This window comes from Quercus lobata, chromosome 3 (genome assembly GCF_001633185.2).
Source record: "Quercus lobata isolate SW786 chromosome 3, ValleyOak3.0 Primary Assembly, whole genome shotgun sequence".
Taxonomy (NCBI): domain Eukaryota; kingdom Viridiplantae; phylum Streptophyta; class Magnoliopsida; order Fagales; family Fagaceae; genus Quercus; species Quercus lobata.
The window spans coordinates 15194231-15220062 of record NC_044906.1 but is presented as its reverse complement, the minus strand read 5'-3'; the positions used below and the strand labels follow the sequence as shown (position 1 = coordinate 15220062).

The 25832-nt window shown below is 31.7% G+C and overlaps 1 protein-coding gene and 1 pseudogene across 2 annotated transcripts; one reads left to right on the top strand and one right to left on the bottom strand.

The window, feature by feature from the left end:
• Window positions 1–7099: 7099 nt before the first annotated feature.
• On the bottom strand, window positions 7100–7754 carry LOC115980401. Its single transcript, XM_031102649.1, has 2 exons — window positions 7321–7754; window positions 7100–7136 (listed from the first exon to the last, which is right to left on the bottom strand). The coding sequence occupies exons 1-2, from the start codon at window positions 7752–7754 to the stop codon at window positions 7100–7102; spliced, it is 471 nt and encodes a 156-aa protein (XP_030958509.1).
• Window positions 7755–19026: 11272 nt separating this feature from the next.
• LOC115979003 lies at window positions 19027–25832 on the top strand (annotated as a pseudogene). The gene is made up of 10 exons (XR_004088915.1): window positions 19027–20098; window positions 20788–20847; window positions 20935–21138; window positions 21351–21599; window positions 22258–22293; window positions 22414–22512; window positions 22775–22969; window positions 23265–23357; window positions 23882–24137; window positions 25180–25832. The product of XR_004088915.1 is annotated as an ion channel CASTOR-like (transcript).

Sequence of the window (25832 nt, the reverse complement as noted above, 5' to 3'; positions counted from 1 at the left end):
TTTTGACAGGAGTGACACTGGTATGCGGTTTATCATGTTGAACTAATTCAAACAAGTGCTTCTTGCACTAGAAAGAAAACTCATAACAAAAGCACTTGCACGGTCATAGGTATTTATAAGCGGGGTCAAGGGTTGCATTCTCTAGGAATTAATTGCATAAGAAAGTCTAGGTGAATTGGTGGGATTTAATTACATTGAGTCGAGTGATCAAATGAATCCAACCTATAATACATATAGCATAGTCCCCTTGGAAAATGGAGAGCCTTCATTAACTAAGGGCAATGGAAAGTCAAAAGTTACAATGTTAGAAAAGGTGAATTGATTGTTTTATGATCATTCTTGATCTCCAGTCCAGTGATGGTGAAGATTCGTATTTTCTTTTAACTTTTGTACTTGAAAAATATTAAATATTACGAATTTCACTAAAAAATAATTACAAACTAATATGATAATGAGTGTGATTAATTTTTATTAACAAAATAATAAATAATTTTTTTTTTTTTTTGTAACGCTAGAAATTTATAAATTTTACTACATACATCTTATTTACTAATGTATCAATTTTTTAACAAATTAAGTACAATAAATAACAATAAAGAGATTTATTTTATGATGTTTATGTGTTATTTATCGCATTCATTGTTGCATCAATTTATAAATTTTATTTAAAAATAAAATTAATAATAGTTTCAAAATTTTCCTTTTTCAAGCTTCATCCCAATTAAATTATCCAAGCTGCTAAGCAACATAGGCATAGGCAGTTGTATACTTTGATCTGTTGAGTGGATTTGGAATCACAATTTAAGTAAGCGAACATGGTGGACTTCTCATTGTTGATTTGGTGACTTTTTGTCTATTATTAAGTTGTTTTTGTTGTTGTTGTTGTTGTTTTTTTTTTTTTTTTTTAAATGTCCCTAAACTTGGTGGGCCTAATGCTGTAATCTAATGAGGAAGACATTGGATGAAGCAGCTCAAACAGCCCACCAGTTGCCATCTACAACATCATCTCAGTGATATGCTAGAGGTTGCAAGATTTTAGATTTGTGCAAATTTCACATGTGAAGAGGGAAGGAAATCCACCAACAAATGAAATATATTGGCTCAGTATGCCTACAAATTTGACTGCTACGTAATTTGGATAAAGGAAAATCTTAATATGATTGTGTCTGTGTGTGGCTCAAAATGTATAAATATATCTTCTTCTTAATAAAGTTACAATATTCTCATTAAAAAAAATGTCATAGAAACACTAGGCATGATTCAAAAAAAAAAAAAAAAAAAAAAAAACCCCCACAAAACTCACTTGGCACATGCAAAGCATATGCTTCATTGCTACCAAACTCCGAATATTTTGGATGAACAAAATCATCACACAAAAATTGTGAAAAAAATTATAAATTTATATGATGGTAAAATTATAAATATCATTAGAATGAGGCCCAAACTCGCACCTGTGAAAAAGACTAAATTTCATTGGAAAGAAGCCCAAACTCGCACTTAATAGTTGGGATCCAAGGTGGGGGTAAAACCCATCATGAATGGATTGGAAATTATTCTTGTTATGAATGCTTCCATTATTCCATACACTATCCTTTAACATGATTAATGGAATGTTGGAAATTAGTCCAATGAGAATAATTTGATACTAAAAGGAGTTTGATAATAATAATAATAATAATAACCGTTCTTGAGTGAGTGCATGCATCTCTTGTGCCTAATTTCAATAATGATTTTAACAAAAATAGATGGAATAATGGATTTGAACAAGTATAGATAATGATAAAGTTAATTACAAAATTGACTGTAATTTAAGGCTATGAAATTATTTAATATCTTTTTATTGAAGGTAAATTTTGACAAATTCACAGTTGGATTACATTTTCTTCTTATATTTTTCATGCTTGTAAAATTTATAAAAAAAATTAAAAATTAATAGCTATGTTATCAATAAATTATTTAAATTGCAAGTTTTTGTAGTTTATAATTATGCATAATATGTAATCTTATAAATTATATATAGTAGATATCCGATTGTCATAAATTTTGATATGTGTATTAAGAGTGTAAAGAACATACAATCCAATGGTTATATTTTTAAAATATGTAGTAATGTTAATGATATTGAATAAGATTGTAATCTTAAGTTACAACCATTTTTGTAGCTAAACTTTATCTTATAGATAATGATAAAAAAAATTGAATATCTATGAACTAGCTGTCAAAACTCAAAATTATGAATTAGTTACATGTTATCCTTTTTGATGAACTAAAAAATGAGTAGGTGGGCAAACAACATGACAGTCCTATTTGAGCGTGACTATAGTAGCACCTTACTTGCTGGGTTCAAGACCCTGCTAGGGTGCAAGGAACCACAGTGATCCGTAACTTCTCAACCCCACGAAGGACACTAATGAACCTTGAACTGCTGAGGGAAGTAACCCAAGTGAGTCCATATTTAGACTCGAACCTTGGACCTCACACTTAGCACATCTTGTACATCACCCAAGACCACTAGACCACAATAAAATAAGATAACTTGTAGTTACACTTTTTTACAGTATACAATTACTTAAAAGAAGCAGCAAATTGCCAAAAAATAAATAAATAAATAAACCAATACGTCATCTGGATTATGACAAGAAGTAAGTGTTATAATTATTATTTTAAAATTCGATAATTACAATGAGAGATGTGAGATTTGAATTTTGAATGTCATGGACACACCAAGAGATACCAACTAATTGAGCTATAAGGCTCTTGAGGTGACAAGAAGAGGGTTTTTTTTTTTTTTTGAGAAGGAAGAAGAAAGTTAATTGGTTATAAAATTATATTATTGTTCTTACTCGCACCGCGATACCTTACAAGCTACACATCTCCATTCCAAATCCAATAACTATTGGTTGAAGTAGATTGGAATAACTGTGACATGAACAATTAGGATACATGAATGAATAATTAATAAGGTATGTTTTGGTAGAAACAATTTCTAGCTACTACAAAGTTTGAATTTAAAGTTATCGAACATCCTTATGTCTTGCAAGGTAGGTGCACTCCATATGTGACTATGATTGATAGCACAAGGTTGAGATTTTAGAGTTCATGAATTGATTATTTAAATCATCTAACACAATTTGCAACCAAAAATACAAAAAATAAAGAGTAAGAAAGACATAGCTTAAAATTGACTGCCATGAAGAAATCAAGATAAACTCACCTGATTGAAGACGGACATGGTTATATTCATGCATTACCCTGAGGGTCTTCAACTTAGACATAATACTTAAATCGGGTAAATCACTTATCTGATAAATTAATGTTATCTAACACACTCTCGTAAGGCTACATCAATGAAAATTTTCTATTGAAAGGAAAGGTCGAAGTGGGTCTATTTATAATCAAAATTGCTTATGAATCATTGGAATAAGGAATGAACTAACATTGGAATGAAGGATTTTTGTTCTTATTTAGACACGTATGTAAGGCATATTGTGCCATTTCATTTGAATAAACCTAATGCTACAACGTTTCTACAACTTCTTCTACAACTTACTGAACTGATGAGAATATAAATAATGTTCATGGTGGGTCTATGAAAAAGTGATTATTCACCGCATATAGCTTGCAATTTCAGAAAGTTATGAACAAAGTTGAGTACATGTCAAAGTTGCACTTCATTACAATTTATAAGTTACAACTAAAACACTATATCATTTTGACTCATCACTAATTTCACACTAGCAAGATGCTTTAACAAGTTGTCGAAGGAAGGAGGTCATGAATTTGTACCAGTATATAAATTATTGATTAATATACCGACTTTTGTGAATTAGTGTATGTATATATTCTTGTATAACCATTTTTTGAGTGAGTTAAACTTGATCCCTTGGGAAAAACTATAACTCTAATTGAAACCTTTACACTTTAATGAAAGTGAGTAAGAGAGTTGATTTTGTCTCAGAGGTTTCAGTTTGGCTAAGTGAATGAGATATTTCAGTACCAGTTGATATTTGTGTACTGTTTCAGTTTGTGTTTATTTATGTAAGTATGAATTTATTAGTATTTATGTCTATCAACATAAAATTTAGAATCGAAATATTTTATAATCCGAAATATTAACCTAAGTACATTAACCCAATATATTAACTAAAATAACATGTTTTTTAACAATTTCTTTTTCAAAATTTATCATTATTTTATTGTACCAGTTGAAAAACTTGAAACATCTATACCAGCTAAAACGCCTATTCGATATATTTTAGAGGAGTACCAGTACCAATACAAAATTGACTCCCTTTAATAGAGGGTTAGTGGAAAAGTGATGGAAGTTACCAAGTATTTGCTTTTTATGTTAATCCCATTATATTCAAAATAAAATTCACTGTGCCGCTAAATTTTTAAAAAGATGAACAATAAGTAAAAGTAAGTGCAAGACTATTTTTCTAAGAGGAAGGTAACGATTTGTTTTTGGTTAACTTGATTATAATCTCATCAAATAAGAGTTTCTGTTTCTAAGCAACGGCAATTCTTGAGAAAAAGAAAGATATCATTATGATTGTATATTTGAAATAGTTTGTTCCAGAGAGAATAAAAAACGTAAGGTTTTAATCCGGCATGTGGTTTGGTTTGTTAGGTCAAGATTTTGACTTGTGAGGGAAAATTGCAATTTACTTTCTTGTGGTATGGTCATATATATAACAATTTAGTCTACAACACTTAAATTAGAGATGAGTTCAAGCTATACCTGGTACATTTTTCACACTATATATTTCTAAGAGATCTAATGGTTAAAAAAAAAAAATCATTAAATGTTATAACTTGACACCTTTTTCTCTCTCCTTATTTAATGTTTTTTACTTGATTAAAGGGCACATGCCATTTTCAACAACCTACTTTTTAAATGATTCATCCTAAAAGAGATATTAAATAGATATTTGATAATGAAATTAAATTATTTAAAATAAAATTTATACAATTATATATACGATTGAAGTATTGAACACAAAAGTAATCTGCTTCTTTTTAAAAGTTTTTGCATTGCAAATGCAACAGTAGTGAAAAATTATTATCTTTGCTCATGCTTTGGTCCTCCATATAATATAAAAACCTTTTCTTATAAAGGATAAACAAATCATTTGAAAATTGATAGGCCAAGAATATATTGACCCCTTGTGATGAATTAATTGATTAACTAGCCAAGTTTATTAATTAATCAAATTAATATGCAATGTACGTGGCAACACAAACAAATCACCAATTAAACTAAGAATGCAGCGGAAATTAAATTGACACGGTGATTTGTTTACGAATGGGGAAAACCTACACAGCAAAAATCTCACCGGATGATTTTAAGGTCACCATTCTTGAGAATTCACTATTATCACAACAAGCGGTTACAAGTAAAGGAATCCTAGTACCTTATACCAACCTACAGTTGAACCCTTACCCCAATACCCAATTGGATTTGTTTTATAGTGACAATCTCTCATTTTCAATGCACGGCTCCCAGTACGTGACTAACCAATTGATGCGCGGATCCCAGTACGCGACTTAATCACCAATTTGAGAAAAATATTGGCTGCAAGATTCTTTAGTTCATCACACGATGAAAATCAAGAAGTTGTTTGGTCACAAAACCCTAAGGTGTACAAATACAACAGCTTCTTCAAAAGAAAGATGAACTAGGGCATATGTCTCCGGTTCACAATATGCTTGTGAAAAACTTTTGCATTGAGTTGCATAAGCTGTAACGGCCCTTAAAACAATCATTATATATGTTTAGGGTTGTGAGAAAAGAAAGCCTAAACACATACTCACAGATTGGATGAAAAATCAACTTGAAAAATTGAATTTCATAAACCTTGTTCTATAGTGACAATCTCTCCTTTTCAATACACGACTCCCAGTACGTGACTAACCAATTGATACGCGGATCCCAATATGCGACTTAATCACCAATTTGAGAAAAATATTAGCTGCAAGATTCTTTAGTTTATCACACGATGAAAATCAAGAAGTTGTTTGGTCACAAAACCCTAAGGTGTACAAATACAACAGCTTCTTCAAAAGAAATATGAACTAGGGCATATGTCTCCTGTTCACAATATGCTTGTGAAAAACTTTTGCATTGAGTTGCATCAGCTGTAACGGCCCTTAAAACAATCCTTATATATGTTTAGGGTTGTGAGAAAAGAAAGCCTAAACATATACTCACAGATTGGATGAAAAATCAACTTGAAAAACTGAATTTCATAAACCTTAATAGATAGCCATCTATCGAGCTAGCTGTCGAGTCACAGGCTTCAGCAACTTTTAAACCTAGATAGATGCTAGCTGTCGAGCCAGTTGTCAAGTTTCAAAATCCAGCACTTCATTACTTGATTCTTGGACAGATTTGCATAGTTTTAATACTTGAACTTGGAACCTTGTTTTTTGAAGTATTAAACACATCCTAGATCTATCCAATTACAAGTAAAGTGCATTTTGTCAAAGGATTAACCAATCAGATAAAATATTGACATATGTTCCCTAACATTGAATCATATATGTCCTAACAAAAATGAAACTGTACACCTCTTGTACTAGAATGATTTTTAATGCAATGATTTGCTTATAAAGGATATACTAGACGGTCTCTTAAATTAAAGTATGCAATGATTTGCAATGTATGTATAATATTATTCTAAATTAAATTGATATTTTGAAAGCAATAATAAATAAGGAGAGAGAGAATGTTAGTATTAATTAGGTAATACTATTAATATGGTAAAAAACAATAACATTTAATGATTTTTTTTTAACCTTTAGATCTCATGGAAATCTATGGTGTAAAAAATGTGTAACTTCACAAGAGTTACAATAAGTGTAACTTGAACCTATCTCCTTAAATTATTACCTATGATTCTCTAAAATTTTAATTAGAATGAAATCATTAAGTTTTGTCTTATAGGGTATTACAGATTATTCCTGTCAATGATTAAGTAGTGGCATGGCTGTTTAAACAATTTAAATCGTAATTGATATTGCTTGACTAATAAGATGGTTACGAATTTATTTAAGATGGATATTGAGTATTAATCAAACTAAGATAATATTGTTCCATTTACTGAGAAAATATATTGCTAAGACACAGGCTCTCACTGTAACATAAACCAAACAAATGAAGAAATTTATTCAAAATAGTTCGAATTACATAAATTTTATATAATATAAAGTTGAACCCATAGACAACATGACACTAAGATGATTAGAGACTTATAGTAGAGCATATCTAAGAATTTGTTCCCAATAACATAATAAGTATGGGCATCGTGCACTGCATACTTGATCTCTTCATGTGAGAACACTGTAGCATTCCAGTTAGGGCATTGGCCAATTGGTTGCTTTATATCCACTGCAACTAAACCTGCCAAATCCTGTAATCCATGCCTTTCAATGTTGGGTTTTTTCAGAATCCTAGCAGCCAAATGACCGAGTCCTGCACCGCCAAGCCAATTACCAGCATACAATTTTAAAACATTAACCATGTTTCTCATTCCTGTACCCACAAAACAAATAGTCTCATTGGCCAAAAACGAGTTGAGAAACTCAGCATATTTACCCGAGTAGCATAACTGGATGATCAAGCAACGAGTTCCAGCGTAAAGAATAAGCAATTTGGCACTACTATGTGATGGTCGGTGGTTTGGCACATACTTAATATCCATTCCTACAACAGGCCTCGGTAAAGTTCGTAATGAAGACTTTAACTCATCCATTTTTGACAGTATAGATGATGGTATTTGGCTCATTTTGAACTAATTCAAACTAGTACTAGTTCTTATATAATAATTATAAGAAAAGCACTTGCATGGGGATGTTTATATATAAGCTGAGTCAAGGTAAATTTGCTAGGAATTAGTAATAATAGCATGAAATCTAGGTGAATTGGATGGATTTGTCGACATAGAGCTGTGTGATCAAATGAATCCAGACCATATATATATTTACATTTTCCGTTAGGAAAATAAAGAGCCTTCAATAACTAGAGGGCAATGGAAAGCCAAAAGTTGCATGCATGCATGCATTGTTTTTTTTTTTTTTTTTTTTTTTAAATTTGCATTGTTAGAAACATTGAAAGGTGATTGATTAATGAATTCTGACAAATCATGAACGTACTCCTGATTTAATGATTACATTTAGGGAGCATTTAGTTCACTTGATGTAACATCAAGGATAATGTTACATTATTGTAATGCGATTCATGGAATGTCATTAATTACAACATTATAACATTAATGTGTTTGGTTTGCTTCCTAACTTTCATTACAACAAAGTCAAACGGTTTCTATCCAATAAAAAATTGAAATACAAAGATAAACTAATCACACTACACATTTTGTAGGCATTTTTTTTTTTTCCATATTTTTGCCCTTTTTTCTCCCTAATTTGGAGAAATTTTGTTTTTATAGGCCAGGAGAGAAAACTCTTAGGTCCCATCAAAATCTCTCTCTCTCTTTCTATCCTTAATCAAACAACCACAAACAACATTTTCTCTCTACTTTTCTCTTTCTTATTTTCCATTCTCCCTATAATCACTCCAACCAAACGAAACCTAAAGGACTAAATGCTTCCATTCTCCCTATATTTAAGAAAAGTTTGATATCACTCTCACAGGAAATATAAAAGGTTGTAAAAAAAAATTAGCTGTTTTTTTTTAATTTTTTTATAAAGTTTTTAAAAATATTTTTTAAACCAATACTATCAGGAACATCCGTTCACTTTTTTTCTGTTACCTTATATACTATTGAACACATTCCAAAAAATATAGTGTACAACAAAAATTACACCTATATACCTATGTTCTGCTTAAAAATATGGTTCTAAAGTTCTAAAGGTTTTTTTTTTTTTCCTTCTTGCCAAGATAATTATAACTCAACTGATTTGTATCTCTTAGTGCATTTATGAAATTTGGAGTTCAAATCTCTTCTCTCCCTCATTGTAGCTATCGAATTATTAAAAAAAAAAAAAATTCCCTGTATGTGAGGCATGAGCCATGCATACTTTGATCTACTCATGGGTTAATCTTGGCAAGCCAACATGAAGGGCCGTGGGCTTCTCAATTGTCTGTTGGAAAACTTCATTGGCCAATTGCTGTAATCCTTAATCCAAGATTTCTTATTCAATCATCAGAAAATTTACTAGTTGAGCTAACTAGCACCTACAACTTTTTATCTAGCTTGACTCATGCAAAAGATATCTTTAATATTTTTATTATTCCAAATAAGCATATGAACAACAATCTCAAACAGGGCAAAAAAAATTCAACAGTTAGTCAACACCAATTATCGATCGGTCAACAGTGGTTAATGGTCAGTTTATGGACGGATCAGCCTCTCAATTAAGTATCACTCACCTTTGTTGGTGTGTTGTTAGTTCATTATCCATTACCTCATTAATTGATAAATTTTTTTGTTCTTTGCTTACTATTTTGCACTACAAGTTCCTTTCTTGCTATTTATCCGTCTCTTTTACCAACAATGAACAATCGCAATGGGGGTGTAACTTTTTAGAGTGTAAAATATGTATTTTTAAAAAAATTCGGATGTGAATACTCTTACATCTCTCTAGTATGTAAATGAGTGGTGTTTGAGCCAATTGTGTAACATATATATAGTCTGTATAACATCAAGAATATAGAACATAACAGCAAATTATACATTTATTTTATGATAGCCAAACCTAAACACAAACAGATACTCAAACTTAAAACACAAGCAGACGCTTTTTTCCCACAAAATGTGGTCAGTGCCATATTTCGTATGCTAAGGGTTAGTGCATGGGTACAGCAAACTAAGAAAGCCAATATGGAAACCACGCCTAGCTCAAAAACACTCAAAGATCTAGACTTAAGAGCCCATTTGGATAGATTGTTCACAAAGGTGCATTTTAAAAACGAGCATTTTTAAAACGCGCATTTTGAAAATTCCATTTTAAAAACCACAGTTAAGCATTTGGTAAAAATGTAAAAATATGCATTTTCTATTTTTAAAGCCACATTAAGCGTTTGGATAAGCTGTTTTAAAAATTGTTGTTTTGAGTGTAAATTCCAAAAAATGACTTAACTATTTTGTTAAGGTTATTTTGTCATTTTTCCTTTAATCAGTTTTTTATTTTTTAATTATTATTGAAAATATGTAATTAAGCATAACAATTACATTAATAATAATAACAATAATGATGTTGTAGTTGGAATTCATAGAGAGAAATTTATATAATTTAAAATTGAAAAAGAAAAAAAAAACGTCAAGAGTGATTTGTTATTAAAATGATTAGGAAAATAATTATATTAAAATAATTACTAAAAAATAAATAAGCAAAGCTAATTGGTATATAACTCAAGGGAATCAAACAAGTAGTAACGTAAATCTAAGATCATGAAATAAGCAGAGCTCGTCAAATCAAAAAATGTTTTGTAATGATTAACGGAGGAAGAAAATGTTTGAAGAAAATTTCAGGTTGTTGTTGCTCTGAGATTCTGATTTTACCTTCAGTTTTTTACTAGAAAAATTTCTGATTTGAGACAATCTTTGGGTATAGTTGGTTCCCTACAAAACATTTGAAGATGCTTGATGTTGTTTGCTTTTAGCTGTTAGAAGCAAAGTACCCAAGCTGAACAACTGTACTACATCTTAATCTTAAACTAAATAAATTCATGTCAGCCATTTTGGTACTCAGAAAGCAAATAGTATTATTAGCCATAAGCACCCTGAGAGCCTCAGGAGGAACTTCTGCTATGCGTGAGCGAATGATTAGGCAACGAGTCCCAACACCAGAACTAACACGAACTTGGCGTTGTCAAGCTTAACATCAAGTCCTACAATACGACTTTCTAAAGCTTGTAACCAAGCCTCCAACTCATCTATCTTAATACCAACCATAGCAGGATCATCGACCACACTTGCCTTAACCGTTTCGCCATGTATTTCAATTTTATATGTATCCATCTTTGCCAGGATAGATACTGGCATACAATTCAACCTGAACATGTTGAAGTAATTCAAGGTAGTGCTTCTTGTACTTACGAGAAAACTAATAAGAAAAGCAAGGATGCTTATGAATGAGGACACACAGAGAAAAAGAAACAATTTATGAAAGAGCTGTATTTGACCTGTGTATTTTCGGTATTTCTGTAAAAACTGAATATACATGAGAAGGCCTCAATACTTAGGCTTGAATAGTTGGCCTAAGAAGAAAAGGCATCCTTGATTGAGACTAAAATCAAGGGCTTATTGGTAGTCCTTGATTTGGGCTCAATCAAGGAAATGGTCGTAATAATACTAGAATTAAGGATATACTAACTAACAAAAGACCTTGACTTTGCTTGGAATTAATTGCACAAGTCCAGGTGATTTTTTTTTTTTTTTTTTTTTTTTCAATAGTTACAAGGGGTGAGGGGTGATTTAAACTGTGGAGGCATGGATGAGGTGCCAACTAGTAAGTTACAAGGCTCATGACAAGTCTAGACAAGTTTGATGGGATGTCATTACATGGTTGATCAATTGAATCCAAACCCTTATCATAAAATTTCCCATTAGAAATTACCAAATTGGAGAGCCTTCATTAACTAAGGGCAATGGAAATTGGAAAATCATGAGTTGCATCGCTAGCTAGAGTGGTGATTGATTATTCATGAATCATGATAATGACCTCTAGAACAGCTTGTTATATTTATTTTATTTACTTTTTAACTATTAGAACTTTTGCTGATTCTCCAAAAAAAGAAAAAAAAAAAATTGTCTTCCCCCACTTCCCCTCTTTTTGGAAGCAACATTTGTAAATCTTAGGAAAATGTTTGGTTTAGTTTGGTACTTTAGCAACCTTTGCCCTATGATTTATCCCATTTGGTTTTTTTTTTTTTTTTTTTTTAAAAAGGCGATTTATCCCATTTGGTTTGAAAATATTATATTTAATATATATATACACACACACACTGTTAATAAGAGAATTCTCCTATTTCGTCTTTCATTTTTGGCGTACCAAAATATCCTCATACAAATTCTAAAATAACATACCCTGTAGTTTATTTTATTTTTTTTACCTAAAAAAAAGTAAAAAAATGTTAAAACAATAATACTATCTCACGTACAAAAGGGGGGGAAAACTGTTATTCTCACCACCCATTTGTATTCAAATGCCTAATTTCTATCAGTATTTGTTATCTATTTGAATTCAAATACTTTAATTATCTTTATATAAAAAAATATAAAATTAATTCTTCTAAAAAAAATACCTCATGTAAAAAGTAAAAACTACTCATTCTGATCCCGAATTTTTTTTTTTTTTTTAATTCTTTAAGACATTCCAAAATTTTTGTTATCCATAATCTAATACAGTTATAGCAAATCCCCATCCATCCACAGTAATGTATATCATCTTTCTTTTGTTCAAATCTCAAATTTTGGTACTTATCACAACTCTTATCTCAATCAATAAATTCAAATGTCCCATTGGATTTCAACTACTTATGATTCTCTCATTTTTAAACATTATTTCACATTATCTTATCTTCTTCTTTAAAAAAAAACACACACACACACACGGTTATTTATATATATAACTTTTAAGCATTATACCACTAAACCAAAAAAACAAATAAATAAATAAAAGCATTATTGTACACGCAAAATGCATGTGATGAGTCTAGTACTATTAATAAGAGGATTTCTTGTTTCGCCTTCAATTTTTGACGTACCAAAATATACTCGTACAAATTCTGAAATAACATACCCTTTAGTTAAATTTTTTTTCCCTACAAAAAAGAAAGCAAAAAAAGCTTAAAATAGTAATACTATCTCCGTACAAAAAGGGAAAAAAAAAAATATATATATATATATATATATATATTATTCTTACCACCCATTTACAGTCAAATGTCTAATTCCTATCTGTATTTATTATCTATTTGAATTCAAATACTTCAATTATCTTTATAAAAAAAAATACAAAATTACTTCTTCCAAAAAAAAAAAACCCTACCTTACGTAAAACCTACTAATTCTTACCCCGAAATTTCTATAGTTTTTTTTTTTTTAATTCTTTAAAACATTCCAAAAATTTTGTTATCCAAATTCTATACAATTATCACAAATCCTCATCTATCCACACTAATGTATATCATCTTTCTTTTGTTCAAATCTCAAATTATTTTACTTATCACAATTCTTATCACAATCAATAAATTCAAATGTCCCATTGGTTTCAACTTCTTATGGTTCTCTATCTCATTTTTAAACATTATTCCACGTTACCTTACCTCCTTTTTTAAAAATAAATAAATAAATACACACAATTATTTATATATCACTTTTAAGTATTATAACACTAAACCAAAAAAATAAAAAAGTATTATTGCACGCACAAAGCGCTTGTGATGAGTCGTGTGTGTGTGTCTATACACTACTACTACTACTACTATTGTTAATAAGAGGATTTTCCTGTTTCATCTTCAATTTTTGGCATACCAAGATATCCTTATAAAAATTCTGAAATAACATACTTTTTGGTTTTTTTTTTCTTACAAAAAACAAAAAATGAAAAAAGGGTAATACTATCTCATGTAAAAAAGGGGAAAAAAAACCATTATTCTCATTTATATTCAAATTTCTGATACCTATTTGAATTCAAATACTTCAATTATGTTTGTTAAAAAAATATAAAAAAAATTACTTTTTTCTCAAAAAAAAACCCACTACTTCACATAAAAACTACTCATTTTTATCCCGTATTCAAATACTATAAGCATTTGGTAAACAAATGTATTGTTTCTTAAGAGTTTTTTTTTTTTTTTTTTAATATAACTTCGATATTTGCAATAAAAATGAAGAATAAGAAATTAAATTCTTGCCATAATAAGATGTATAGTCTTTTTTTCAAAACCAAGGAAACTAAATTCTTACTAGGATAAGATTTCTCTTCATGATAATTACTCTTTATCATCGAATTAAGACACCAATCGATTTATAAGTTATTTGGAGTTTGAACCTCATATCTCTTATTCAATGATAATAAATTTTACTAGTTCAACTAATAGAAACTCACATATATGATAACATTTGAACCTATAATGTATGCTCTAAAATGATTATTTTTTACCACAAAGCAAAAATAACAATTTTTTTTGGGTAAATATCCTAGACTAGATTTGATTCCAGATTCATTATGTAACAACAAAAGACTTGATTTATTATGAAACTCATAGCTCTATAGATTTCTTTTCATAACATATTTCGTGAATGTTATCTATTATGTCAATTCCTCAATGATCAATTGTAATTTTCGTAGTGCCCACAAAGGTAGAAGATAGGAAAAGAAGAAAATATGTTCCCAGAGTTTATGGAATTATTTATATTAGTTTAAAAATATTAAGAAATTGACTCTTAATGTGTTTAGTTGAACATGAATTTAAAGTGGTGAAAATCATTGAGCCCCACAAAGGAAAGGAAAGAGATAATATATGACTTTATATGCTCATGAGTTGGACATTGGATTGGGCTTACACATGTATAGACATTGGAGTGGGCTTAGTCCAAATACTAATATTTTATTTTATTCATTTATTCAATAAGTCTGTGCATAACAGTTGTTCTTGAACAGTATATCTATTCACTAATGTATATATTGATAGTCCCTCATTCATAAAAACCTTTTTTGACTAGGAAACTTTCTCCGAGAGAATATATTTTTGTGCATAAACATAGAATCAAAAAGAGAGAAAGAGACATAATTTAGTTCGTTGAGCATGGATTTTGTAGTGCTTCTTGTACGTATTGTTGATTATTTTATATTGGGAGGCAGACGTCCATGAGTCTCTAAACACTATTGAATGTGTGAGGGGCGAAATATGCTTTAAGGAAATTCTATCAAACACAAGACTCGATCAGTTCTACAAGACTATTAATATATATATTAATAGTCCATCATTTGTAAAAAAAAAAAAAAAAAATTTGACTAAGAAACTTTCTCTGAGAGAATATATTTTTGTGCATAAACATAGAATCAAAAGGAGAGAAAGAGACATAATTTAGTTTGTTGAGCATGAATTTTATAGTGCTTCTTGTATGTGTTATTGATTATTTTATCCTGAGAGGTAGATATCCGTGAGTCTTTAAGTACTATTGAATGTGTGAGGGGTGAAATCTGCTTTAAAGAAATTTTGTCAAACACAAGTTGATCAGTTCTACATCATTCATTATTCACGCATTTGATCTGAGAATTATTTAATTATTGTATAATTTTCTTTTTATATAATGAATTTAATCATGTTCTTATTTATAATTAGATTTGTGCATTGTTCTTGTTTACATAATCACAAAATTAAATTATTTTAAAATATATCCAACAAAAAATATATAGTTGCTCCCTAGACATAAGAATATATATATTCTGCCGTTGCGTTGGTATGTAAAGAAAAAAAAAAGAAAAGAAAATAAGAGAGGAATACAGCAAACCCAATAGAGTTCAATAAGGCTCGGCCCAAGTTAGCCTAATGAACGAGTTGCTATTAGAAATTTGCTCAATCTCAAATCCAGCCCAAGACTATTGAGATATCTGTTAGAACCATTTAAAAAAAGAGAGAAATACATTACACAACATTTTCACATCAAATCTTAAATGCTAAATTAATACTGGCTGTTAGTAGTGGATATAAAATTAATTTTAATAGTGAGTTCAAATTAAAACTAATAATAAACCCCGAGAGGTGTGGTGCATTGGTCAGGCGTACTCTGAGACGAGCCGTGAAACCTAGATGTCTTGGGTTCCAGACTTCCAGCAAACATGCGTGCATTCACTCCCTTGGGGCCATGGGACTAGGGGAATTTAATTGCCCCTTGAATTACTCGAGGTGCACTTGCAAGAAACTCCTTGCCAAGGGCTTGTGCAACCCCAAGATTAGTCGGGGCTCTGCTCTAGACACTTGGTGTCAATAAAAATAAAATAAAAAAAATTAATAATAACTTACCATCTAATATTTGTTGTGAAAATGTTGTGAACATAATACTTCGTTTCTAAAAAAGGGGGATAGGCAAGATATCTCAACAATCTTGTTAAGCATAGATAAAGAGGAAACAAAACACAATGATGGTTTTTTTTTCACCCCCTCTTTCTTATATCATGTAGTAGATTCAAGTTCTTAGCAACACATGGAATTGATTTCCAAAATATTCAGCATTTTCCAATTTGTGCTTAATAATTGCTGAGAAAAGTTTTTACCGAGTAACACATTTTGAAATTTGATATAGAATGTTTAACTTGAATATGCATAATGCTAAAGTAATTAGATTGTTTCGTGGTCCAGTTGTGATGGTTTTACTATGTGTCCATGTCCTAGATATATTTAGTACAAGTTAGAAACAGAAAATTATTTAAAAAAAAAAAAAAAAAAAAAAACTGAAAATCAAGATGATCGACAATTTCATATTTCTAAATAATGGGATCTTAATCCAAGCCAGTAAACATACATATTATCTAAGGGCAATGAAAAACTTCATTAATTAAAGGCAATGGAAAGTGAAAGTTTCATAGCTAGAATGATGATTGGCATATGATTATATTTATCATTTCAATTTTTTTAATATTAGAACTAATGTTATCTTGGTAGAAAAAATATGGTTTTTAAAGTTTAGTTTTGGCATATATGTGTGAGTGTAACACTTGTGATGTGCCTTTCATCAACTGTTGAAGGCATATAAAATGGTTGATCCCAATAATGTAAAGACTAACGAGCATAGGCAAAGGTAGTGGCAGGATTGATCTGTTCAGTGTTCAGTGACTTGGTACCACAATCCTAGTAAGCCAACAGTGTGGGCTTATCAAATGTGAACCTGCAAACCTCATGGGCCAATTGTTGTAATCTGAAGGTGGTATGGTACATATCTAGAGTTTTTTAATCTCTAACTTATCCAGCCTTACTGCATTTTCGTTCCATGTTAAAAATGAGATGGAAAATATGAAGGATGGGCTACAACTAGAATTGAATTGAGTTGTTTAAACAATTCTGACTCAATTCGGGAAAATTTTGGTTATGTTCATTTCTTTTAGTAAACAGGCTAAGTTTAAACCTAAGTTAGACTTAACTATTAAACGAATCAAGCTCAAACATTAATAATATATTCATGAACAAGATCGTGGGTATGAGATTTGATTTGAGTGTATATAACATTATATATTTAATTATATGTATACATGTACTAATGTATACTCATATAGACTTAAGATCGGTTTGTACAAATTTGTAATCATAATATTTCAAATTATAATTTATAATTTATTGATAATATAAACAGTCCAATATTTCAATTTTCAAGTAAAAATTATGTATAATTCTTAACAATTCAAGATTGATGATGTAATTTTTTTATAAATTTAATTCTAACAATACAAGATTGATAAATCTAATTTCAAGCATAAATTTTTTTAAGACTAAAAAAAATTTAATCTTGTTGTTTACTATATATATTGAGAAAGAATATGTTGATGAAGTTTTCTCAACAAGGAAACGAAATAAACAATAAGAATTTGATTTGGCAATAAGTTCGAGCTCAATATATGTTCAAAATAAAATTATATGAACCAAAGATTAACTACTAATACTCAACTCGACTCATTAATTTATAGCCTTAAGATTAGTTGCTATACTTTGTCTCTGTTCGTCGTCAGATCGTTCCTCTGTTCTTCATCGTCAGATCGTTCTTCCTATTCTTCTTCAGGTCTGTTGTTCTCTAGGTTTGTTGACGAATTCGATTTTTTTTTTTTTTGGGTTCTTCTTTCTTCGGTCGGATTCATTTTTTTATTCTCGACTATTAGAAACTCGAGATCTATATGGCATAACTATGTCCAACTCAGCAAACTCAGCAAATAGAAAGCGAGTCTTTGAGGCTTGAGATTGATATGGAACTCGAGTTTTAGAAACTCGATATGCTAGTTTCCATTAATCTTTCAAACCCGTATTAACTTACTATATTCTAACCCTTCACAATGTTAGTCTGCAAATATCCCCCTGTTTTGGTAGTGAACAAAGTGGAACTAGGTATGATATATTTACGAACTGACAACAAGGCCCAGATGAGTAGTAGTGCCAGGTTACTACTCAGCTGAAAGAGGACAAGAAAATGAACCAGCAAAGGTAGCTTTCTGATAGGCAATTCCAAACAACCACATAGGTTGATGGTTGTGATTGCAGTAACCAGTGTTGCTACTTCACCAATATCCTTTTGAGGTGGATCCTTGTCTTCATCTCCTGAATGAACAGATGCCACACCACTAGTATAACGGAGTTTTGGCCATAACAGTACTAAGAGCCAAAAGACTAGGCCATAGCCGAAAACCGACAAGCAATAGGAAAGAGGTAGCGATTGCCCCTTGATTGGATCCGATTCATTTAAACTATGACTGGAAAAGGCTCGCCCAAAGAAATAAGCAAAAATGGCTCCAGCAATGCCAATCGCTACAGAAACCATAGCAGAGAATTCTTTATACTGAGAATAGCGAGATCAAGAACAAAGAAGTGAAACTACAAAGCAGTGTGAGATTTTGGAGCTTGAAGGTGGTTATCAATGGCGGAAGAACTATAACAGAAAGTAGAGAGAGAAAGAGATTTCTGGAAAATGAAGAAAATTGGTTATACGAGCTCAAGTTCAATACATTATACAGAGCTCTATTTATAGAGCCTGAGAAGTGAGAATACATAAAATCAAGAACCTTCTAGAAACTCTATCATAACCATATCGTAACAACCAAATAATGAACTCCGAATTCAAGGAAAGACGGTTATGATTGAAACTGAAGCTCTCTTTATTTCTGAACCAACCTCGAGCATCCTTGAAGAACAGAGTAGTTCTTGAACCTGGAAATCTGAGGAAGATAAATCAAAACGACGTCGTTTGTATTAATACCAGAACGTCACCGTTTCACCTTAAGTGACCGTTTTGGTCTTAGGATTAAGTTACCGTTGTCAAAACTAGCCGTTAGTCTTCATCTTCCTCAGATTTCAAACACAACTCCTTATTCTTCTTCTTCATCAATTCTATTCTCCCTTTGTCAAGAAGCTCAAAGAGAGAGAGGAAGAGAGAGAGAAAGAGAGAGAATTTCTGAGAGAAAAATCTGTGATAATTCTTCAATATGAATTGAGAATCGAAGAATTGTATGAGTACACAGCAAAGACGAACAAACGAGAAAGAGAAAAATCATAAATCATGCGACGTGCTTTATGGTTTTATGTATTCTGGTGTAATTTCCTTTTATAATTGTTATTGTGAATACTTCTTGCGATAGTTGGAATCTAATTGTATTTTTTTTCATATTTGCACAAGTTTTAGTCACTAGTAAATTGATTCCAACATCTTTTTAAGTAAATATTTGTATATTGTTATTCTGTAGTATGTTTAGAAATTTGATTGGGCCATAATGGATTGTAGTTGTTTTCTCAACTACCTTCACAATATTTATTTAGTTTGACTAATCTTTCTATATATTTTATTTGTGTTCTTTGAAATTTGAATATAATGGAGTCATTCTATATCTTGAAATATGAAAGGAATTGAGGGCAGAAAAAGAGCAAGACACAGAGAGAGACACTCTGTGAGTGTGTTTTGTGTATTACGTAGTGTCATTAATGTCCCTTGTCATATATGTTAAATTGGTTAGAGTCTGAACAGCTTTTTCTTTGGAAACTGGGTTTTAACTTCTTTTATGATAGATAATTTCATGTATCATAATGTCTTATATTTCATGTTATAACTTATAACTATGAGATTTACTCATAAGCAATTTAGTTATACTCCTGCCTAATCAGCCATCATTTCTTGATATCAAGTAACTAATAATGCTTGGTCAATGTCATTGCTAGTTTGCATCATTTACACTTCTAGTATTCTTTAGTAACAAATCAAGGTAGTTATAGTTGGGTGAGACGTATATCAAATTCCTGCCATGGTATTTATATCTGAAAAAGAAATTAGAAATCACCTAAAAGCTTGACATTGCTAAGATGGAATTCAATTTTAAAAGAACATCAGTGATATGCCGAAGTGGGAGCCCTCTGATTCTAGCTGACCTGAAAAAGGTCTGCCTACTTTGGTTGTTCAACATATAAGCCTTGTCATATTACTAGTTTCTGGTTATGAATTCCTTTCTGTAAGCTTGTTGACTGATCTCAATCCACTGGCAAAGTTGGATCATTAAAGAGATCATTAAGTGTTCGTAACTCTCCAATAAATCTACTAAAGACTTTTGGCAAAAGTGTTTACAGACTTCCTCAAAATACATAACTTTTAATGACTTTTATATCTGCTAATATATAATTCTTATTTTGAGTTCATTTTAGATTTATGTTCATCCTTTTTTGTGCTCTCTCTCTCTCTCTCTCTCTCTCTCTCTCTCTTCTTTTTTTTTTTTTTTTTTTGGGGGGGGGGTGAGGGGAAATGAAGTCATTATTCTTATCAGTCCAAAAGGGAATTGAATAAATAAGTATAACCACTCCCCCCCCCCCACCCCCCACCCCCTCTCACCCTCCAAAAAAAAGCCCAAAAACTGAAAGTCAATTTGAAAATATAAATTAGTTATTCCACAAACTTTTTTACAACTCTGTGATTTTAGCTTCTCTGCCCCCAGTGTCAAGTCTGTTGAGCAGTTATTTTTACATACAATGTACTACAGCCTCATTGAACTAATTATTCTTTGTTGGATAAGAGCTACCTGATGATAAGACCAATGTAAGCTTCATTAATTTTGCTGACAACTTTTGCTTCATAGGTAGCTGTCTCCAAGGCCCGTGCAATCATTGTCCTTGCTGAAGATGGAAATGGTGACCAGGTCTTCTTGAGTGACAACATTGATATTTTTAATGGTTGATATGAGATAAGGTTAAATTGCTATTAACTCACATTTGATCTGATACAGAGTGATGCTCGTGCACTTAGAACAGTTTTAAGTCTAACTGGAGTTAAGGAAGGGCTTAGAGGACACATAGTTGTGGAACTTAGTGATCTTGACAACGAGGTCCTTGTTAAACTTGTTGGCGGAGATCTTGTACAAACTTTTGTGGCTCATGATGTAATTGGTCGTTTGATGATTCAATGTGCTCGGCAGCCAGGACTTGCACAGGTTAATGTCCTTTACTCTATATCCTTTAACATTATTTTGATAGTTTCCTAATGTTAATTTAGTATTTCTTTTTTATATTACTAGTTATTTGAATTTCATTTACTGCCCTGTATCATCATATTATGCAAATTAAGTGCTATAATAAGATTCATTTAATTACTTGTATGGGATGTCTGTACTTTTTTCCCTTGATGGGTTGTTGTCTGTGGCAGATCTGGGAAGATATTCTTGGGTTTGAAAATTGTGAGTTCTACACCAAGAGATGGCCATAGTTGGATGGCATGCAATTTGAGGATGTCTTAATTAGTTTTCCTGATGCCATTCCTTGTGGAGTCAAGGTTGCATCATATGGTGGTAAAATTGTTCTTAATCCGGAGGATTCCTATGTCCTACAAGAAGGCGATGAAGTTCTTGTTATAGCTGAGGATGATGACACCTATTCTCTAGCAGCACTGCCTACGGTGCTTACATTTTCCTTGGAACATATAGATTTCAAATAAATTGCTTGATATTCTGCTAGTTTGTTTTAATTTTTTTTTTTTAGTGGCATAGTTGAGGTATTTTCGTTGTGCGAGACTTAGTTCACCCCACTTACCATGCACACGCACACAAGAAAAAGAAATGCTTTGATTGCTTTTTGTCCACATCAGGTGATATTCAGACCCTTCGATTGAAAAGGGAAAGGAAGCAACAAATAGACTTAGAAAAAAGTAACTGTCTGAAGTAGGAAAACATTTCTATGACTTGGCTAGGAGCAAATATAAGCTATATAGTTGATTCCATTGTACTAAATATGATTTGACAAACTAAATACAGGAGGAAATAGAATAAATGTAATGTTTTTGGGACCAAATGACATCTCTCTCATAACTGACAACTGGTGGAGGGTGAAATCATAACTTCAATCTAATACGAGAGCATGATTTGTGTTTTCCTATTAAATTAAAGTTAATAAGTCACAGTTAGGCCAATCAAACTAATATAAATAAATATAAAATAAACAATAAATATAAGATCTTCTAATTTGTGCACATTGGAATGATGCCTACCATGGAGTTTAAGTGAATGAGGCATACCATAATTAAAACTTACAAAAGTATGATCAATCTGATCGTTCAGGTCAAAGAAGCATCATTCAAAAAAATTGCCCGACCAGTAAGAAAGTCACAGAAGATTCAACTTTGTGGATGGAGGAGGGACATTGATGATATGATAGTGGTAAGTTTTTTCTACTGAAGCCCCTAATTCCATCTTCTTTTGGCCTGAATGCTGCAGGTTTGGAGAGGAAGTCTACCCAAAGATTTTTTTGTTCCAAAATCTACAGAAAAGATACTTTTATGTGGTTGGCGACGAGATATGGAGGATATGATTATGGTAATGTAACACAAAATCTGCAATCATGCTCCCTATACTTCTTGGGCGCAGTTCTTGGTATAAACGAAATGGTGGTAATCATGTCAAAAACTTTTTTTTCTTTTTAAATTTTTTTTTTATTTTTTCATTTTAATCTTCGTAACCAGGACACTTGTAAATTAGTTTTTACTAGCTTTCCCTGTCTTCACTTGCTATATCTGCTTTGGTGATACAGTAGAACAATTGAAATACTCAACTTTCATTTATTCATCAATGTTTTAAGGTATTGGATGCGTTTCTAGCACCTGGTTCAGAGCTTTGGATGTTCAATGATGTTCTTGAAAAGGAGAGGGAGAAGAAGCTTACTGATGGTGGACTTGACATAAACCGATTGGTGAATATATCCTTGGTTCATCGCGAGGGAAATGCTGTAATATGGCGTCATTTAAAAAGCCTTCCCCTGCAATCTTTTGATTCAGTAAGTAGCATTAAATTTTAGCTTCTCCTTTATAAACATTTGCACTAGGGTGGCATTTAGGAACAGTTTTCATAGTTAATGAGATTGAGGACTTGTGATTCTTGTGGAAGTATTGGCACCACCAACAGGATCTCCCCTGGCAAAGAACTCATTGGATTAATGTAACCATGTCAGTGGTCTACGGCATACCTCTCCTGAACAGTGCCATAATTTTAACTTCTTAATGTAGTAAATCAGGCTGTGAGAATCATAAATTAGGTTTACAATATTTTGATGTAGTTTCTGGTCTTTACAGATCTTGATTCTAGCTGATGAATCTGTGGAAGATTCTGCAATTCAAGCCGATTCCAGATCTCTTGCCACATTACTATTAATTCGTGACATTTAGGTAGTTTCCTTAAAATCTAATCTTCTAATGGACCTTTGTGAACCTTATTAAAATCGTTACCTCTTTTGCATTATTTCTTCTACTTTAATATTTCCTATTAGAGTGTTCCATTTTAGTAATGAGTTATTCTGATTATGATGATCAATTCTACTTATACCTGTCTGCTTATCCATTAGCTTTAAACTTAGCTCTTCAAATTTTGTTCCCAATATCACCCATCTCAATGCTTTCTATACTTTGGATGTTTTGGCATTATTTCTAGACCAACAATGGACTCAAGAATCAGATTAGATTTCAAATATTCTATAACCTTTTTCCAATACTTGTATAGAATTTGTTGGATAATGTTGGCTCGCGTTCCTTTGTCCATAATTTGAGACAGAGTAGGCTAGGATTTGAAATAGATGCTTTTTGTTGCACTATTGAGATTAATGTTAGACAGTATATCACAGTGCTTGCCAATGAGATTGAGTTATGATTCATCTCTCACCCTTTCATCAATTCTGAGCAATTTTTTTTTCCAGGCAAAACGTCTCCCATTCAGATACTCAAGTTCATAGAGGAAGCTTCTCACAAGGGTCTTGGATAGGAGATATGCAGCAAGCTTCAGATAAATCAGTTATAATCAGTGAAATTCTGGATCCAAGGAAAAAAAATTTATTATCCATGTCAAAGATCAGCGATTATGTTTTATCAAATGAGCTTGTCAGCATGGCACTGGCCATGGTTGCAGAGGATCGACAAATAAATGATGTATTAGAAGAGCTCTTTGCTGAGGAGGTTGTCTTCTTCTGATGATATAATGAGATATGCACACACAGCATATAGAAAGCTTGCAATGAATGCACATGAAACTTTTTAAATTGTTCACATGTGGATCCTCGTGCACATAAATCTGTATGTTTAATATCTACAAAAGCACTTGTCAAAGGCCACAAATAATTGAGACGCCAGATTGTTTCCACAACTGACCAATTTTGTGCCACTGCCCAGGTTGTATGACAAATTTCTGGTGTTAAAATTCCTTAAAAGTTTGTTCCTTTGGGAGGCCGATTCTTTTGTGAGCATAAGTTAATGGAGATCCTATAGTAATAGAGAAGTTCCTCTTAGAAAATGCATATATTAACCGGACCCTTATTTTAATATCCTCAAAAAGCTTGCAGAAATTCCATTTTAACTAAATTATGGATCATCTAGTAGTTTCCCAACTACATAACTGTTAGGCCTAGTAAACTTTGCTTTGACTTTTGATGTTTGAACAATAATCTTTCTTTGATGTTCTTGTAGCCTTTGTTAGTTGCAACATTATATTTTTCCTCTTCGTTTCTCTATTCTATATGGTTTTATCAGTTGCTTTCTCTTTGAGCTGTAAGACATCTGTGCCTGTTTTTCTTTCACAGTGTTATCAAGTATACCAAAACTGAGAAACAAAAATGTTATGGATTTAGTTGGACAACAAACACCATGGGAGGCCAGAAGCTTGTTGGCCTAATTGTCAATTTTGAACAATCCTCAATCCCTCCTCTTTCAATTGAGAGAGCTTTATAATATGTGAATATGCATCTAAATCTTTGAAACGGAAGAAAATGCAAAAAAAAAAAAAAAAAAAAAGGGGGGGGGGGGGGGGAATAGGAATATAAGGTGTGAATATATTGATTGGGTGTTAACACATGCTTTTGGCTAGTGCTTTAGGGGTCCATGCCTTAGTAATACTATCCATGTAAATGGGTTGCATACTTTACTTTGTTTACCTATCAATACACACACACACACGCAGAGAGTTACCTATTTAATCAATCATAAATGTTTTGGCTTTTATCAGGGGAATGAGATGCATATAAGACAAGCAGATCTCTATCTTCGTGAAGGTGAGGAATTGAGTTTCTATGAGATACTCTTACGAGCCCGACAAAGGAGGAAGATTGTGATTGGTTATCGTTTTGCCAATGCTGAGAGAGTTGTCATCAATCCCCCTGCTAAAAGCGAGAGACGAAGGTGGTCATTGAAGGATGTATTTGTGGTTTGCTGAGAAAGATGAGTGATGAAATAGGGTATCGTTGAAAGGAAAGAAATTTTGTTTATAATCAGGAAAGGATTGAAGACCTTAGTCTCCAAAGTCATTGAGATTGTAAATTTACTGATGGCCTGCAAGAGAACAGACCAGCAATCCCATCTAGATTTCCTGTCCCAGAAATCAACCTCAGTTTTTGACTGGTATTCCAAATAATTTTCTGATCAGATGGAAATGAGCAACTCAAATTTAATGCCCACCTCTCTCTGTATTTCATTAATCATAGTGATTGTTTTATATTAGTCAGCTGTGTAGCATCCGTTTATATACCATCACTGTAAATAAAGTTGAAAAAAATGCCATGTTCTTCCTTATCCTACTTGCAAATGTGGTTTAAGGATTTGAATCCCTCATTTGCATTCCTATGGTAGCTTATATGTTTATGGTTGTAAATGGATTGAACT

What these genes read in the sequence shown, in the direction of transcription:
- LOC115980401 (XM_031102649.1), bottom strand. Translation starts at nt 7,754, where the DNA reads ATGGATGAGTTAAAGTCTTCATTACGAACTTTACCGAGGCCTGTTGTA. An exon ending in TTCTCACATGAAGAGATCAA is followed by an intron (nt 7,137 to 7,320) that starts GTATGCAGTGCA and finishes TTTATGTTACAG; the next exon opens with TGAGAGCCTGTGTCTTAGCA.